The 20,135-nt window shown below is 33.1% G+C and overlaps 1 protein-coding gene across 1 annotated transcript; it reads left to right on the top strand.

The window, feature by feature from the left end:
* The first annotated feature begins 2,033 nt into the window (after positions 1 to 2,033).
* Positions 2,034 to 5,386, top strand: LOC139489248 (UPF0728 protein-like). The gene is made up of 4 exons (XM_071275482.1): positions 2,034 to 2,131; positions 3,227 to 3,327; positions 4,412 to 4,531; positions 5,201 to 5,386. The coding sequence occupies exons 2-4, from the start codon at positions 3,234 to 3,236 to the stop codon at positions 5,263 to 5,265; spliced, it is 279 nt and encodes a 92-aa protein (XP_071131583.1). The 5' UTR covers positions 2,034 to 2,131; positions 3,227 to 3,233; the 3' UTR covers positions 5,266 to 5,386.
* Positions 5,387 to 20,135: the final 14,749 nt, after the last annotated feature.

The raw sequence follows: 20,135 nt of genomic DNA, 5'->3' as shown, positions 1-20,135 counted from the left end.
ATAGACATTTGATCGAATCTTTTTTAGATTGAATGCATGTTGTGTCACAATTTTGTGTTCATGTGATGATGTTGTCAACGTTTGGAAATATTAAGTTGTTATTATATGCATTTTTATTTTTGCCCAATTTTATCACAATTTCAGTTAATAAAGCAGCAAATTAAGGAGAGGGTTCTAAAATATACAAGGATTATATTCTAATTATTGATTCTTTGCTTGGTTAACCTCAGATGGGCTCACGGAGTCCCTCAGTAAAGTATATAGACACAATTAAACAGCATACACAATTCCAAATAAAACAATGCAAAGCCATGTTGTGTTCAAATGAACATGAATAAAGCATCACAAAAATTAAAAGCACGTTTGAAACATTTTAACAATCTATAAAAAGGTGTAAATTTCATTTATTTAAATTTTGTGTTGTAATAACTAAAAAGTCAATGTGAGCACTATATGTAAGTAACAGCCCTAGAGAGCTATTAGATAAACATCCAGAGACACAAAGTCAATGTTCATAAAATTAAAAGGCATGCATTTAAAAAAAGATTTATTTTATTCAAAGTATGTTTTAGGCCTCGAGAGCTGGTGTGCATGGTGCAAGCGCCCTGGGGGCAATCTGCAAGAGAACCTACCATAAAACCAAAAACATTTAATTTGCTTTGCAAGTACTTTTGAGACATAAAATGCATGAACATGTATCAAATTACCAAACAGCAGAGCAACATGAGTCAATACCACTCTTGGACTGAACAATTAAATATGCAGTCAAACTGTTTTCAGCCCTAAATGGTCTGGTGATCTATTCATCAATTCCGAAGAGAAGCAGTGGCTTAAACAAAAAAGATTTTAAACCATATCTTATAGTTCGAACAAAAGTATCGTATGTCCATGATTTTGTCTAAAAAAAAAATTTAGTGTGTTTAATATGAAACAAATGTGTAAAGGTATTTAATTGACGGAATTAGTTTTAAATTTCTCAAGTGCCAATACACTGATGCATCTTATTTGTATGGTCCCCGTAATCCCCTGTCCTTTTGGGTTGTGTACACACGCGAGGAGAGTGGGTAGTGGGAGCTGAGAATGTAGTCCGAAAATTCAGAAAGCTCGTTAATATAGATATTAAAAAATCTAGTTTCCATATGTCGGGTAGGTTTGATATAGAAAACTTCAAAGGGTTTCAAGTATTATTCGGTTTACCGTTAAAGTATTAATCATTAACACCATGAGCACTTAATCTCATTTTACATATAGCTCTTCTTATATCAGGCCGTAAATATTTAGCCTCCTGTACGAAGTTAGTCTTGAGGTTGAAATAATTTTCTTATGTACTTTTACCTTGTGATAAGGTATCAGATCTTTTGACCACCCAAAATGTTTTAAGACTGTTACAAAGTTTACATTTTACAAATTTAATTACTTAATTGAGCTTTGTACTCAAATTTTGTACATGGATGGCCGGATTGAAGAACATAAGTCTCATAGATGAATACCAACAATTCATATTTTCCTTCGTCCAAAACTTTTCTTACAAACATAAGCATCGTCAAGTAACCTATCGCCCAATTTGTTAAGCCTGTGTACCTATTTTACCATATATACAATGACAGAAAAATAAAGAGAAAACTCTTGCAACCTCTGATAACACTGCCAAATTTGAGTTTTTTTTTATTTATTTACACCAAGAATATACTTTAGATATCTGAAATATGTTGTTTTTTTCAAATAATCATTAATGTAAATTTATAATTGAAATAAATAATCACTTTGTCAATTTAACAAAATTGCAGTACAATAATTTGAATATGGAGTTCGGGTCCGAGCTGGTTTCTGGTCGACTCCCCCATATTTGTCTCAACTTTGGTCCATTCTTGTTCTTGCAATTGACACAACAATCATTTTAGTGAGTATGTAATAGTTCTAATATAGTATGCTTACATTAAAATATAACTGTTCTAGCGTGTACCTTATTGTTATTTTACGCTTATTCGTAATCAGCTTTTACTAATAGGGCCGAATACCGATGGGGCGAGTTAGTAAAATTAAGCGTTTGTAAGACTAAGATCAAATAAATAAATACACACTTCCTGGATACATGACGCCAAAAAACTAAGATATAATACAACTAGAAAAGGTTAATTACCTACTTTTATTACATAGTATATAAAATCTACCTAAGATACCGAGAGATATCTGTATATTAAAAGAGCTACAGCTTATCTTTCATCAGGAATACAAATACGGAATGGTCACAACATTATTTTTTACTGCAATATTTTCATAATCAAAATTTATACTCACCATGCATGAGTAACACAACGTGTGCTAATAGTGGGTATCAGGTCCGTTCGCGCCCAATATACTTTCGCACCCTACACATTCGCACCTCACATGTTCGCCCCAGAAGTCTGTTCGCACCCTGCACGTTCGCCCCCAATTTGTATTGGTAACGATGATTACAAACTATTTTCAACACATAAATGAACTTTGTAAGTATCCCAATTCCTTTTGAAACAATGACCAATATTTATAGCAATACACTATAAACCAAAACATGATTAAGATTTTATAAACACATAAAAAATGTTTTCATAATCTCCCTTTATTTAGAAACAAAGAAGAAAAAATATATAGACAGTACATTTTTGTTATACACTAAACCTTTACTAATACCTAAACATGATTAAGATTTATCCAACATATAAAAAAAAATATTTATAGCAATACACTTACCATGCCGCTTACTATTTATTCAAAACGTCAGATACGCACTTAATTGACTAGAAACATTGGGGGGAAAAAACATTTATTTCAATGCACTAACCAAAACATGATTAAGAATTATCGAACACATAAATGAAATACTTTTCAAATCGTTGTCAGAATCACACAATGATTTTTTTTATAGCATTAAACTTACCATGATACAAAAAATCTCACATTATTTAGAAATAATGATATATATTTATAGCAAGACACTTACAAAAACTCGGTAGAATTGGGCGCGAACGTGTAGGGTGCAAACGGACTTTGGGTGCGAACGTGTAGGGTGCGAAAGTGAAAGGGGGCGAACGTGGATGTGTGCGAACGCGATTGGGCACGAACAGACCCTGATTCCTAATAGTGGAGATTTATTCTTGCTGATATTTTTTTTTACACCTTTTTGATTTGAATATTATTCATGTAGTTTGTCATATAAATTTAAAAAAAATGTTTATTCATTATACAGAAAGAAAATGCCACCAAATGCACAAGTTCTTGTAGCCCATGGTCCATATGAAGCATGTGGAAATGTTGATTATAGAACTTCAAGACTTGAAGGCTTACAAGGTAAGTAAGGAGTTCAGCATGACTCTTTTAGAATTGCTCTTGTTAATCTAGAGTGAACCACTGTGAATTCGAATCAATATGAATTGTGATTTTAGGCAAAGGTATTGTTTTAACAATCTGTTAGATCTACAGAAATTTTAAAGATTCTGTTTTATACTGCAATATTTAAATTTAATTTTTTGTTTCATCTGAGTTAAATTGAGTTAACTCCCCTGAATGATGTATAATTCAATCCTGCAATTAATTTCACAAAATAATTTACGAGAAAAAATAATCTAAAGTGTCCATTTCAGTATACATGTACATGTATCTTATTATCAATTTTTGTTGTAAAATTTGTGTGCTCCTGTTTACATGTACATAAAGTAATAAAAGTATGTATATTGATGAAACCTTTCAAATAATCTTAATGTAATAGCTCAAGAACATATTAAGTGCCAGTCTTTGTAAGAATCAGGCAATTTAGGTAAAAATTAAAACATGATTAGAAAAATCCCACCGAGCTTATCATGCTATTTAATACTACATGTAACCATCATCCTGAGTTAAAAAGTATTAGTCTTTTGTTTGTGTGTGTCTGGTAATATCAAATAACTTGGTTAGAAAATTGGTTAGAATGATAGCAAATTACAGAGTTATCTCCCCTTATTCATTAATGTCTAGTGCATTTTAACCAAATTGTATTTTCTATTACCAGAACAGAAAATGGAAGTGAATGTTATTTTTGTGCATAACCACATTTTATGAACTGAAATCAATGTCAAATTGGATGGGTTTTTTTGGTCATGTTTTCACCACTGCCTGATTCTAAGACAGACTGGCACTTAAGCTGTGGGGTTTGATAAAATTTTATCATAATTTCTTTCCTACTGTAGACAAGATCCAGCTTTTTGTGACATGATATACAAGTTTCAAAATTATTGTGCAGTGAAGAAGAAATACTAATGCGTCATGAAACTTAAAAGGATGTAGTCTCAATCAGTCGTTTTTGTAAAAGAAATCCTACAATATTAGATTATTGATTTGTATTTCTAAATTTATGTAAAGTAAAGCATGCAACATGAGTGTTTACTTTCTATTACAGCTATGTTACATAAAGAAGGACACACTGTAGAACTTGAGGAGATTGATGACTGGAACAAAGTAGAAATCTGGGTCAATGGAGAAAAAGTTTTTGATTGTAAAATTCAAGATTTAGAATATGGTAAATATCTCCTGATAAAATTTAGGAATTTGCATACAATATTTATGGAGCAAATTGATCTTTCAATTTCACTTATAAAAGTCAATTAAACCACATATTTACCGAAACAAAAGACAGTAATTGTTTTATTCCATATTCCGAAAGAAATGTTTGTTATGTCAATTAAAATGTATTTACCAAAAACAAATGTACATCAATTGTTTTTTAGCAAAATTATGCACGTAAAATCATGCGACGTTTTGCGCGGTGAATATACTTTTTCCGCAGGTGAATGTGCTTATTTATTCAAAATCCGATTCATATAGAAAAACCTACTAAAATTTAATCAATATGGAATAATTTAATTTATTGACTGTTGGTTTCTTAACAACCAGTGAAAATATTTAAAGATTGTCAAAATATTTCAAAAAAAAAAAAAAAAAAAAAAAAGAACTATTTTTTAAGGATGCTCTGATGAGCAAAACATAATAAATCAATACTTGTGTTTCCAAAATTGATTACAATAAGCATTGATAACATACAATTATTGATTACATATATTCAACAAACTACCCATAATTTCTCTGTCACTTTTGGTACAAATTCTTGATGTAAAATATTTTTACTGAAAAAAAGATATCTTCTTTTCCTACGAATTTATGATTAAACATTTTCTCATTTATTTTTTAGGAAGTGATGGAGAGCTTGATCCTCTTTGCCAGAAAGCTGTTGAAAATGTAAACAATGCATTCTGATCGGGAAAAAAGCAGGAACTCATCAAGGGGCAATAACTTATTTTGACAATTGTATTCATATGTTGTAAATAGTTTTACTGTACTGTAAATAATGATAGAAGTAAAGTATGTTTTTGATTTATTTATTTTTTCTAACCATGTTTTTCGAATGAAAAAACTAGATCAGATTTGAGATAGTATAAAGTGAATATTCAGGTTGATGGATGTTACCGAACTATTTATGGGTAAAAAAAAAAATTTCACTTCTTATATTTCGTTTCTTGACAAAATAGAGGACAAGTTCACCTTTCTTGTTTGCAGTAGTAATGATTTCTGAATAATTGAACAATTTAATTGTGTGTCTTGTTTTCTTCTGACAATATCCCTTGTGCTGTCAAGGAGTTATGGCCCTTAAAACAGGGGTGACAGGTATCAGGGGGTATTCTATATTAAAGTATGTGTCTTTAGTCATTGAACTGTGTCACAATTGGAAGACATTAATAGTATCCAAACCAGTAGCAATTTAAAATACCAAAAAATAGAGAGGCGAAAGATTCCAAAAGGATAATCAAATTCATGCATTGTAAGTCAAAAACAAACTGGCAATGCCAATGTGACAGAGGGTTTGGATGGCGTTAAATGATTAAAGAATAATGCCCTTAAAAAATTAAGATTAGAGAATAATGGGCAAAAAAATAGAAGATTAGAGAAAAAAGGGGTTAATTTTTTGAAGATTAGAGAAAAAAGGGGTGAAAATTAAATGTTAACAGAATAACAGACCCCCATCCAGACCCTCATGACAAAAAACGAAAAATGACCAGAAGACAGTATAAAAAACACAACATAGAAACTAAAGACTAAACAAATAAATTCTGTCCTATTTTAATTTGTATGACTGTTTAAAAAAACTTTGTCACACTTTGTATACTGTTCAAATGTAAGATACTAATATTCTACTATTATTATGAGGGAGGAGTGTAGTTATATCAAAATTATTGAATACATCACAAGTTGTTTTGTTTCTTCTTCATTATTAACTTCAAACATTGATTGAAGAAAATTGAAAGACAACACAAAAAACTGAAATCTAAATATTACCCTTAATATTAAATAACAGTATAAAAACAAAATAGTATGATAGAAGGAATATATTAAATTGCTTTCTGCCTGGGTACCACACAGTTGAAAAGCAAATAGTCCATTGTAAGGAATTCATTGATAAAGCTCAGACGAACAGCTTCCTTCTGGTAACTTTACCATAAAGGAGCATGTATGAAAAAAGCTATTTTTTGGCCCTGAAATAACACAATAGAATTAAAATAGTTCTAGCCTTCAAAGATAATTTTAACTTAAAATTCATTGATGAATAAAAACTAATACAAATTAGTGCAATAAATAACTTGTGATGTCACTTAACCATTATAGAAGGGGGGCAATACCTTTTTATGTTAACCTCTTATGGCCCTTTTCAAGATGTTGTTAACTGTTATCTGAGATCAATTTAAGCTGTTAACTGTTTTCAACCCACTTTATTAAATGTTATCAGCATTTTTGCTAACTCGAATAATTACAGCGCCCCCTTAAGGTCATTGTCCTCCAGATTAATCTCTTAATGGAGTGATTGAAGTGATTGTAATATTACGACTGGATTATTCGGGTTACATTTTTGCCAAAATCGAGATGTTGTTAACATGTTAACAGACCCCCTATTGCCCCTCCTCATTATAAACAGGTAAAACTGGACATGTTATAAGTGACATGAAATGACCCTTTCATAGATGAAGGTTTTGGTCAACACAGATATTATGCCTGGACATACCCAAACAAGATATTTAAATTTACATATATTTGAATCCTTGAAAAATATTTCTGAAAACAAAATATCTTTTTCTGTAATGAATTTGATCATATCTAAGAATAATGACACAATCTCAAAATGAGGCCAATTTAGCCTATGTTTGCACAAAATGCAAGAAGTTGAAGACACATGAAAAACTATGACTAAATGTTCATATTTACTACATGTACTAGTATCCTTTTCATGTGTCAATAGAACCAACATAGTTGAAGAATTTTGATATTTCTGGAATGTCAATGGCAAGATTATATGACATGATTTTCTATCAAAATTTTCTTCATAGAGGGTTGCGGCTTACAAGGGAGCTTATAAATCAAGAACTTGAAGTGTTGAAGTTTAAATCACCATTTTGATAATTTTATGGACACCTTCACAAGTTGGTTGATCCTTATGGAATATCTGTTTTACAGATGACGACAGATATGTTCCAATTGTTACCAAAATACATCCCCAGTTCCTTTAATCTAATCTGACATACAGGATATCACATAATATCACTGGGTATACACATGAGCAACAACACAAGGGCAGCCACACGTGGAACAGGATCTGCAAACCTCTCAAAAGTACCTTATTTAGATCACTCTTACCCTTCTTAAGCACCTTATTAGATCACTCTTACCCCTCTAAAGCACCTTGTTAGATCACTCTTACCCCTCTAAAGTACCTTATTAGATCACTTTTACCCCTCTAAAGCACCTTATTAGATCACTCTTACCCCTCTAAAGTACCTTATTAGATCACTCTTACCCCTCTAAAGCACCTTATTAGATCACTCTTATCCCTCTAAAGTACCTTATTAGATCACTCTTACCCCTCTAAAGCACCTTATTAGATCACTCTTACCCCTCTAAAGTACCTTATTAGATCACTCTTACCCCTCTAAAGTACCTTATTAGATCACTCTTACCCCTCTAAAGTACCTTATTAGATCACTCTTATCCCTCTAAAGTACCTTATTAGATCACTCTTACCCCTCTAAAGTACCTTATTAGATCACTCTTACCCCTCTAAAGCACCTTATTAGATCACTCTTACCCCTCTAAAGCACCTTATTAGATCACTCTTACCCCTCTAAAGTACCTTATTAGATCACTCTTACCCCTCTAAAGTACCTTATTAGATCACTCTTACCCCTCTAAAGTACCTTATTAGATCACTCTTATCCCTCTAAAGTACCTTATTAGATCACTCTTACCCCTCTAAAGTACCTTATTAGATCACTCTTACCCCTCTAAAGCACCTTATTAGATCACTCTTACCCCTCTAAAGTACCTTATTAGATCACTCTTACCCCTCTAAAGTACCTTATTAGATCACTCTTACCCCTCTTAAGTACCTTATTAGATCACTCTTATCCCTCTAAAGTACCTTATTAGATCACTCTTATCCCTCTAAAGTACCTTATTAGATCACTCTTACCCTTCTTAAGCACCTTATTAGATCACTCTTATCCCTCTAAAGCACCTTATTAGATCACTCTTACCCCTCTAAAGTACCTTATTAGATCACTCTTACCCCTCTAATGTACCTTATTAGATCACTCTTACCCCTCTAAAGCACCTTATTAGATCACTCTTACCCCTCTAAAGTACCTTATTAGATCACTCTTACCCCTCTAAAGTACCTTATTAGATCACTCTTATCCCTTCTAAAGCACCTTATTAGATCACTCTTACCCCTCTAAAGTACCTTATTAGATCACTCTTATCCCTCTAAAGTACCTTATTAGATCACTCTTATCCCTCTAAAGTACCTTATTAGATCACTCTTACCCCTCTAAAGCACCTTATTAGATCACTCTTACCCCTCTAAAGTACCTTATTAGATCACTCTTACCCCTCTAAAGCACCTTATTAGATCACTCTTATCCCTCTAAAGTACCTTATTAGATCACTCTTATCCCTCTAAAGTACCTTATTAGATCACTCTTACCCCTCTAAAGTACCTTATTAGATCACTCTTACCCCTCTAAAGCACCTTATTAGATCACTCTTATCCCTCTAAAGTACCTTATTAGATCACTCTTACCCCTCTAAAGCACCTTATTAGATCACTCTTACCCCTCTAAAGTACCTTATTAGATCACTCTTATCCCTCTTAAGTACCTTATTAGATCACTCTTATCCCTCTAATGTACCTTATTAGATCACTCTTACCCCTCTAAAGCACCTTATTAGATCACTCTTATCCCTCTAAAGTACCTTATTAGATCACTCTTATCCCTCTAAAGTACCTTATTAGATCACTCTTATCCCTCTAAAGTACCTTATTAGATCACTCTTACCCCTCTAAAGCACCTTATTAGATCACTCTTACCCCTCTAAAGTACCTTATTAGATCACTCTTACCCCTCTAAAGTACCTTATTAGATCACTCTTACCCCTCTAAAGCACCTTATTAGATCACTCTTACCCCTCTAAAGTACCTTATTAGATCACTCTTACCCCTCTAAAGTACCTTATTAGATCACTCTTACCCCTCTAAAGTACCTTATTAGATCACTCTTACCCCTCTAAAGTACCTTATTAGATCACTCTTACCCCTCTAAAGTACCTTATTAGATCACTCTTACCCCTCTAAAGTACCTTATTAGATCACTCTTATCCCTCTAAAGTACCTTATTAGATCACTCTTACCCCTCTAAAGCACCTTATTAGATCACTCTTACCCCTCTAAAGTACCTTATTAGATCACTCTTATCCCTCTAAAGTACCTTATTAGATCACTCTTACCCCTCTAAAGTACCTTATTAGATCACTCTTATCCCTCTAATGTACCTTATTAGATCACTCTTACCCCTCTAAAGCACCTTATTAGATCACTCTTACCCCTCTAAAGTACCTTATTAGATCACTCTTACCCCTCTAAAGCACCTTATTAGATCACTCTTATCCCTCTAAAGTACCTTATTAGATCACTCTTACCCCTCTTAAGTACCTTATTAGATCACTCTTACCCCTCTAAAGCACCTTATTAGATCACTCTTACCCCTCTAAAGCACCTTATTAGATCACTCTTATCCCTCTAAAGTACCTTATTAGATCACTCTTACCCCTCTTAAGTACCTTATTAGATCACTCTTACCCTTCTTAAGCACCTTATTAGATCACTCTTATCCCTCTAAAGCACCTTATTAGATCACTCTTACCCCTCTAAAGTACCTTATTAGATCACTCTTACCCCTCTAAAGTACCTTATTAGATCACTCTTATCCCTCTAAAGTACCTTATTAGATCACTCTTACCCCTCTAAAGTACCTTATTAGATCACTCTTATCCCTCTAAAGTACCTTATTAGATCACTCTTACCCCTCTAAAGCACCTTATTAGATCACTCTTATCCCTCTAAAGTACCTTATTAGATCACTCTTATCCCTCTAAAGTACCTTATTAGATCACTCTTACCCCTCTAAAGTACCTTATTAGATCACTCTTACCCCTCTAAAGTACCTTATTAGATCACTCTTATCCCTCTAAAGTACCTTATTAGATCACTCTTACCCCTCTAAAGTACCTTATTAGATCACTCTTATCCCTCTAATGTACCTTATTAGATCACTCTTACCCCTCTAAAGCACCTTATTAGATCACTCTTACCCCTCTAAAGTACCTTATTAGATCACTCTTACCCCTCTAAAGTACCTTATTAGATCACTCTTATCCCTCTAAAGTACCTTATTAGATCACTCTTACCCCTCTAAAGCACCTTATTAGATCACTCTTATCCCTCTAAAGTACCTTATTAGATCACTCTTACCCCTCTAAAGCACCTTATTAGATCACTCTTATCCCTCTAAAGTACCTTATTAGATCACTCTTATCCCTCTAAAGTACCTTATTAGATCACTCTTACCCCTCTAAAGCACCTTATTAGATCACTCTTACCCCTCTAAAGTACCTTATTAGATCACTCTTATCCCTCTAAAGTACCTTATTAGATCACTCTTACCCCTCTAAAGTACCTTATTAGATCACTCTTATCCCTCTAATGTACCTTATTAGATCACTCTTACCCCTCTAAAGCACCTTATTAGATCACTCTTACCCCTCTAAAGTACCTTATTAGATCACTCTTACCCCTCTAAAGCACCTTATTAGATCACTCTTATCCCTCTAAAGTACCTTATTAGATCACTCTTATCCCTCTAAAGCACCTTATTAGATCACTCTTACCCCTCTAAAGTACCTTATTAGATCACTCTTACCCCTCTAAAGTACCTTATTAGATCACTCTTATCCCTCTAAAGTACCTTATTAGATCACTCTTACCCCTCTAAAGTACCTTATTAGATCACTCTTATCCCTCTAAAGTACCTTATTAGATCACTCTTACCCCTCTAAAGCACCTTATTAGATCACTCTTATCCCTCTAAAGTACCTTATTAGATCACTCTTATCCCTCTAAAGTACCTTATTAGATCACTCTTACCCCTCTAAAGTACCTTATTAGATCACTCTTACCCCTCTAAAGTACCTTATTAGATCACTCTTATCCCTCTAAAGTACCTTATTAGATCACTCTTACCCCTCTAAAGTACCTTATTAGATCACTCTTATCCCTCTAATGTACCTTATTAGATCACTCTTACCCCTCTAAAGCACCTTATTAGATCACTCTTACCCCTCTAAAGTACCTTATTAGATCACTCTTACCCCTCTAAAGCACCTTATTAGATCACTCTTATCCCTCTAAAGTACCTTATTAGATCACTCTTATCCCTCTAAAGTACCTTATTAGATCACTCTTATCCCTCTAAAGTACCTTATTAGATCACTCTTACCCCTCTAAAGTACCTTATTAGATCACTCTTACCCCTCTAAAGTACCTTATTAGATCACTCTTACCCCTCTAAAGCACCTTATTAGATCACTCTTATCCCTCTAAAGTACCTTATTAGATCACTCTTACCCCTCTAAAGCACCTTATTAGATCACTCTTACCCCTCTAAAGTACCTTATTAGATCACTCTTACCCCTCTAAAGTACCTTATTAGATCACTCTTACCCCTCTAAAGTACCTTATTAGATCACTCTTACCCCTCTAAAGTACCTTATTAGATCACTCTTACCCCTCTAAAGCACCTTATTAGATCACTCTTACCCCTCTAAAGTACCTTATTAGATCACTCTTACCCCTCTAAAGTACCTTATTAGATCACTCTTATCCCTCTAAAGTACCTTATTAGATCACTCTTACCCCTCTAAAGTACCTTATTAGATCACTCTTACCCCTCTAAAGCACCTTATTAGATCACTCTTACCCCTCTAAAGTACCTTATTAGATCACTCTTACCCCTCTAAAGTACCTTATTAGATCACTCTTATCCCTCTAAAGTACCTTATTAGATCACTCTTATCCCTCTAATGTACCTTATTAGATCACTCTTACCCCTCTTAAGTACCTTATTAGATCACTCTTACCCCTCTAAAGTACCTTATTAGATCACTCTTATCCCTCTAAAGTACCTTATTAGATCACTCTTACCCCTCTAAAGCACCTTATTAGATCACTCTTACCCCTCTAAAGTACCTTATTAGATCACTCTTATCCCTCTAATGTACCTTATTAGATCACTCTTACCCCTCTTAAGTACCTTATTAGATCACTCTTACCCCTCTAAAGCACCTTATTAGATCACTCTTATCCCTCTAAAGTACCTTATTAGATCACTCTTACCCCTCTAAAGTACCTTATTAGATCACTCTTATCCCTCTAAAGTACCTTATTAGATCACTCTTATCCCTCTAAAGTACCTTATTAGATCACTCTTACCCTTCTTAAGCACCTTATTAGATCACTCTTACCCCTCTAAAGCACCTTATTAGATCACTCTTACCCCTCTAAAGTACCTTATTAGATCACTCTTACCCCTCTAAAGTACCTTATTAGATCACTCTTACCCTTCTTAAGCACCTTATTAGATCACTCTTACCCCTCTAAAGCACCTTATTAGATCACTCTTATCCCTCTAAAGTACCTTATTAGATCACTCTTATCCCTCTAAAGTACCTTATTAGATCACTCTTACCCCTCTAAAGTACCTTATTAGATCACTCTTACCCTTCTTAAGCACCTTATTAGATCACTCTTACCCCTCTAAAGTACCTTATTAGATCACTCTTACCCCTCTAAAGTACCTTATTAGATCACTCTTATCCCTCTAAAGTACCTTATTAGATCACTCTTAACCCTCTAAAGTACCTTATTAGATCACTCTTACCCCTCTAAAGCACCTTATTAGATCACTCTTATCCCTCTAAAGTACCTTATTAGATCACTCTTACCCCTCTAAAGCACCTTATTAGATCACTCTTACCCCTCTAAAGTACCTTATTAGATCACTCTTACCCCTCTAAAGTACCTTATTAGATCACTCTTAACCCTCTAAAGCACCTTATTAGATCACTCTTATCCCTCTAAAGTACCTTATTAGATCACTCTTATCCCTCTAAAGTACCTTATTAGATCACTCTTACCCCTCTAAAGTACCTTATTAGATCACTCTTACCCCTCTAAAGTACCTTATTAGATCACTCTTACCCCTCTAAAGCACCTTATTAGATCACTCTTACCCCTCTTAAGTACCTTATTAGATCACTCTTACCCCTCTTAAGTACCTTATTAGATCACTCTTATCCCTCTAAAGTACCTTATTAGATCACTCTTATCCCTCTAAAGTACCTTATTAGATCACTCTTACCCCTCTAAAGTACCTTATTAGATCACTCTTACCCCTCTAAAGTACCTTATTAGATCACTCTTATCCCTCTAAAGTACCTTATTAGATCACTCTTACCCCTCTTAAGTACCTTATTAGATCACTCTTACCCCTCTAAAGTACCTTATTAGATCACTCTTACCCCTCTAAAGTACCTTATTAGATCACTCTTACCCCTCTAAAGTACCTTATTAGATCACTCTTATCCCTCTTAAGTACCTTATTAGATCACTCTTATCCCTCTAAAGTACCTTATTAGATCACTCTTACCCCTCTAAAGTACCTTATTAGATCACTCTTATCCCTCTAAAGTACCTTATTAGATCACTCTTACCCCTCTAAAGCACCTTATTAGATCACTCTTACCCCTCTAAAGTACCTTATTAGATCACTCTTACCCCTCTAAAGTACCTTATTAGATCACTCTTACTCCTCTAAAGTACCTTATTAGATCACTCTTATCCCTCTAAAGTACCTTATTAGATCACTCTTACCCCTCTAAAGTACCTTATTAGATCACTCTTACCCCTCTAAAGTACCTTATTAGATCACTCTTATCCCTCTAAAGTACCTTATTAGATCACTCTTACCCCTCTAAAGTACCTTATTAGATCACTCTTACCCCTCTAAAGTACCTTATTAGATCACTCTTACCCCTCTTAAGTACCTTATTAGATCACTCTTACCCCTCTAAAGTACCTTATTAGATCACTCTTATCCCTCTAAAGTACCTTATTAGATCACTCTTACTCCTCTAAAGTACCTTTAAGTTATTATATCACTCTTAGATATTTTGTTGGGTTTCGTCATGGAATACTATTGTTTGTCTTTTTGTTTGTGTTTTATCCATGACATTATCAGGTCTTTTTTAAATAGTTATTTTGATTATCAGTTTAGTTTCTTTCGCCCCTCTTTTATTATACATCCTCTTTTCAATCAGCAATTTTCTGCATACATGTATTTTTACTAAACTGTATATTCTTCTTACTAAGTACTACACTTGGTACAATTTAAATCAAGAAGCTGGTAATAAAAAGTTCAATTTAGGCCTTTGAAAATAGTGTCAAAATTCGTTGGAAGTACTTGATAAATTGCATGCTTATATATTTGTGATTTCGAATCTGGTCAAATTTTTCTACCCTATATACCACTTTGCCTTATTATCTTACTCAAAAAAATTCACACACCTAATCTTCAGTATACATGTTGCCTTAATCAATTGCACGCAGTGATCCAGGTCCAAATAGTATTCAATTTGCATGGTTTCGTTTTGAGTTGTGCTTTTAGGCCCAATAGTATCTTAGCCTCTTTTTCGAAACGCTATTTCGTCAATTTGTATTTTTGATCAGAGGAGGATTTTGTTGGAAGTTTTAATAACATTTGGATCTGATTGGTTGAAACGGTTCAAAAGAAAAAATGTGATGTCACTTTATTAAATCCAGGTTCGTATTGAATAGATAATGATCTTTTTGTATTCAAACCACTGGTCATACTTTTGCACTGAGTTTTCTCTCCCACCCGTCGGATGTCCGTGTCACAAACTACAGAATAATACAGAGTGTTTGCTAAAATTTCAGTTGATTACACCCTAGTTTGTTCTATTTGATTGTCAGATATACAGAAAAATGTTCAAATGAGCACCGAAATAACTGTTATTTCGTGTTAAACAAAATTGTACTGTGGACTAAATTGGAAAAATTTCCAATTAAAATAATTTGGATTGAACTTGATTTAAATATATATGTACACACATAGTTTCTTTTCAATATTAAACAAAACTTAACAAAGAAACAGGGACATTTTTGTATTCGCTATTTATTTATGAAATAGTGTCAATAGGAAAACACCTTGATGTGTTTAGGTCTTAAATCTATTGGACACATTGAATGGTTCTGTTCTTTGACCTTCTTATTACGCGCATTCATTTCTTTGGCTTACTTATTCAATGTCAGTATGTGCATATTACTCTTACAGTTATTTTTTTGTTGTTGAAAAAACAACAAGTTCAAATTGATAGTAATTAAGCGTGCAAGTTATATACACATTTGTAACAAGAGCTGGTTAACATGTTAGCAAACTAGTTTTCATTTTAATATCATAACTAACAAAAAGCTAAATTTACCGGTCATCATAAAAGAGGGACGAAAGATACCAAAGGGACAGTCAAACTCATAAATCTAAAACAAACTGACAACGCCATGGCTAAAAATGAAAAAGACAAACAGAAAAACAATAATACACATGACACAACATAGAAAACTAAAGAATAAACAACACGAACCCCACCAAAAACTAGGGGTGATCTCAGGTGCTCCGGAAGGGTAAGCAGATCCTGCTCCACATGTGGCACCCGTCGTGTTGCTTATGTGATTACAAATCCGGTAAATAGTCTAATTCGGTAGGTCATATTCATGAAAGGGAAGGGGATTGTAGTTACGACGTAAGGAACATATCCGATACCATTTGTGAAACGGTTATTCCATAACGGTCAACCAACTCGTGATGGCGTCCGTAAAATTTACGAAGGGATGAAATAAAATACACAAAAAATACCATACATTCATTTCTCCTTTTTTCTTCCAGTTAACACATTAGATGAGTACAATCAGGCTATTTAAAACCACGCATTTATCCAAACTCAACAGCTATCTTATAACATTACGCTAAGCTGCAATCAGAAATATTAAAACGGGAATGCTGAACAAAGGAGAAATTAATACACATTCTCTAAAGTTACAACTACAATTATTAGCCCTATTCACAATTTGTATTAAATATATTTTAATGACAAAATTCGTTCTAAACCTTGACTGAGAGAATTAGAAAATTTCAGTCTATCGCGATATTTTCATTAAGGGGATTTAAATTTATTATGTATCACATTTAAAGAGAGACAAAATATATATCAAAGGGACATCTAAACGTTATGGTTAAAAAGAAAAAGACAGAAAACAGCACAAAAAAAAACATCTTAACCTAAAAAAAAAAAAAGCCACCTTTACAGGAATGTTTCCACTTGCATGCAGTAATATTTCGTTCATTTAAACGGCACTACAGATCTAGTTTCGGGTAAAGCGGACGGGTTCATCACCTTTCAGAAAGGAGAATTAACAACAGGGAGTCAAAAAAGTTTCTTTTCTCTTTAGTTTTTGTATGTAGTTTGCTGTGTTGTATCTTAATCTAGGAAAGGACATTTATTGCTATTTATATTTGATCATCAATTTAACGTTATGTTTTATTGAATTTATCAATTTTAAAAAGGAATTTAACGTGCGCTTATTGTTTTTTGCCATACATTGCGGTTCATAACAATGACGAAACGTTCACAAATGTTGTAAAGAAGAAACTTTACAACTTTGATAATCTCATGAATCATCCAGTTAGATTATTTCACCATTCGTCTCAACTCGGCCGATTCCGTACCCTCATCTAGAAGGAGAGTAGCGGATTCTACCGAGGATTGCCGAATGATTATTTCACATATTAATCTTCTCATTGCAATGCGTAAAATTAAAAAAATACCGAATGCCGAGGAAAATTCAAAACATTAAGTCCATAATCAAATGGCAAAATTAAAAGCTCAAACACATCAAACGAATGGATAACACTTGCCACATTAATTCCTGACTTGATGCAAGCATTTTTTATGTATAAAATAATTGATTAAAACCTGGTGTTATAGCTAGCTAAACCTGTAAAAGAAATTCAGAAAAATAATTTTTTTAATACAATAGTTTATCTGAGTTGGGTAAATTCATGTGCAATGAGATTTATCGGCGGACCATTTACTAGTACATGTAATTTTAAAAATAGGAAACTTTTGTTTATAGCTGTCAACTGAATTTAAAGAAAAAAAGTATTTTTTCATACATTGCTTTATATAGGATGTGTGTGTCAAAGTGCAGTTGTGCAAGAAAATTGGTACCGTTAATTTTATTATAGAATCGAACAGGCTAAACTGTCAACTGAATTAAAGGACAAAAAGATCTATCTAAAATTTTTATTCGAAAGACTTTATAAGACTCCAAAATAGATAATATCATTATTTTCCTACAGCTTTATTGAGAAGTTCTTTGATTAGTTGATTAGTTGATTATGACAAAACATTAGTTTAGTTCATGACTCCTTTCATTAAGACAAAAAAAGTATAAGCAAACATACTGAACTCTAAGGACTGACAACGCCATTGCAAAAAGGAAAAGCAAGCAAAAGACAAATTTAGCAACACACACCTTGCATTCCATTGTAAATTCCGGTTATCTGTGAATTTCATTCACATGAGAGGTTTTAGCTGGTTACATAACCAAGTTTCATCTCCAATTTTTTACATGGGGAAATGCTTACACCTATTCAGACATATGTAAGTTGTTTTCCATACGTTTTAGATTTAGATTTTGCCATTTGTTAAGGGACATTCCACTTTGAATTTTCCTTGGAGTTCGGCATATTTGATTTTGTCGAGCCTTCGACTTTAGTCGAAAAAGCGAGACTAAGCGATCCTACATTCCGTCGTCGTGGGCGTCGTCGTCGTCGTCGGCGGCGGCGTCCACAAATATTCACTCTGTGGTTAAAGTTTTTGAAATTTTAGTAACTTTCTTAAACTATACTGAATTTCTACCAAACTTGGACAGAAGCTTGTAAAATGATCATAAGAAAGTATCCAGAAGTAAATTTTGTAAAAATAAAATTCCATTTTTTCCGTATTTTACTTATAAATGGACTTAGTTTTTCTGCGAGGAAACATTACATTCACTCTGTGGTTAAAGTTTTTAAAATTTTAATAACTTTCATAAACTATCCTTGATTTGTACCAAACTTGGACAAAAGCTTGTTTATGATCATAAGATAGTATCAAGAAGAAAATTTGTAAAAATAAATTTCCTTTTTTCTGTATTTTACTTATAAATGGACTTATTTTTTCTGCGAGGAAACATTACATTCACTCTGTGGTTAAAGTTTTTAAAATTTTAATAACTTTCATAAACTATCCTTGATTGTACCAAACTTGGACAGAAGCTTGTTTATGATCATAAGATAGTATCAAGAAAAAATTTTTGTAAAAATAAATTTCCACTTTTCCGTATTTTACTTATAAATGGACTTAGTTTTTTTGCCAGAAACAAAACATTCACTCTGTGGTTTAAGTTTTTAAAATTTTTATAATGTTCTTAAACTATCCTGGATTTCTACCAAACTTAGACAAAAGCTTGTTTCTGATCATAAGATATTATTCAGAAGTAAATTTTGTAAAAAAAAAATTCACTTTTTCAGTATTTTACATATAAATTCACTTTTTCCGTATTTTACATATAAATGGACTTAGTTTTTCTTCCAGTTAACATTACATACAGTCTACAGTTAAAGTTTATAAAACATTTATGAGATTCATAAACTATCCTGGATTTTTTTACCAAACTCGGAAGCTTCTTTCAATCAAAAGACAGTATCGAGAGGGAAATTTTTATTGATGTTTTTCCTCATTTTTGTTGAGTCTGTGATTAACAGCAACAGTAGGCGAGACACTGGGTTCTGTGGAATCCTTACGAATTTTTTACTGATTATAGCTTTTTTCACAAAACTGAAACTATGTTTTCTAAAAAAAAAATAATGAAACTGACCTACATTCACATGCTGTTGTTACACTCTAACAATAATTCATTACAAGCGACTGGTAATAATGTATTTTCTAGGAATTAGAACCATGATCACGCGGGAGTTAAGATATCTTAATTTCGAGGGGGGATTTTTGTGTCGGCATGATCGTCTTATCATTTTGCTTGTCGGATATTTACTGATATATATATATCGCTTATAAGATATGATTTATGGAAACGGATACAAAAAAAAAGATTACTAGTACATGTTTGTACTCCATTATATACGGGTACACATGGACGTTTTGTGTTCGATAACGAAATATTTGATTATTTCAATATCAAACAAAAATGCAAGATAACATGATTGTCGTTGTTTCGATTTGATTCTACACGAATATACAAAAATAATTTGAAACACGAAAATCAAACTCAATTTTGTTGCAGGCTAGCGTTTATTTCTTAATATAACTTAATACTGATCATTACTTCTTTGAAATAATAGGAACAAAAATCAAAATAACAAATAATGAATTGTATGCGTTCCAAGTGATTTTTTCAGATAAGTCAATTCAACAGAAACGCTCAAATCCAAAAAGTTGAAAACAGTTAGTTTTAGTTTTTCTGAACCTGAATGTTTTGTTATAAGTTCCCTCTGCTAGTATTTAGGTGATATTTTAATTTTTTTAAATGATTTTTACCGAAAACTTTCAATCGT

The sequence above is a fragment of the Mytilus edulis genome, chromosome 9, assembly GCF_963676685.1.
Source record: "Mytilus edulis chromosome 9, xbMytEdul2.2, whole genome shotgun sequence".
Taxonomy (NCBI): Eukaryota; Metazoa; Mollusca; class Bivalvia; order Mytilida; family Mytilidae; genus Mytilus; species Mytilus edulis.
The sequence above is the reverse complement of the archived record's forward strand: the minus strand, read 5'-3'. Positions and strand labels throughout refer to the sequence as shown.

Coding starts and splice junctions, on each gene's coding strand:
- LOC139489248 (XM_071275482.1), top strand. CDS start 3,234: ATGCCACCAAATGCACAAGTTCTTGTAGCCCATGGTCCATATGAAGCA. Junction 3,328..4,411: donor AAGACTTGAAGGCTTACAAG/GTAAGTAAGGAG, acceptor TTTCTATTACAG/CTATGTTACATAAAGAAGGA. Junction 4,532..5,200: donor AATTCAAGATTTAGAATATG/GTAAATATCTCC, acceptor TTTATTTTTTAG/GAAGTGATGGAGAGCTTGAT.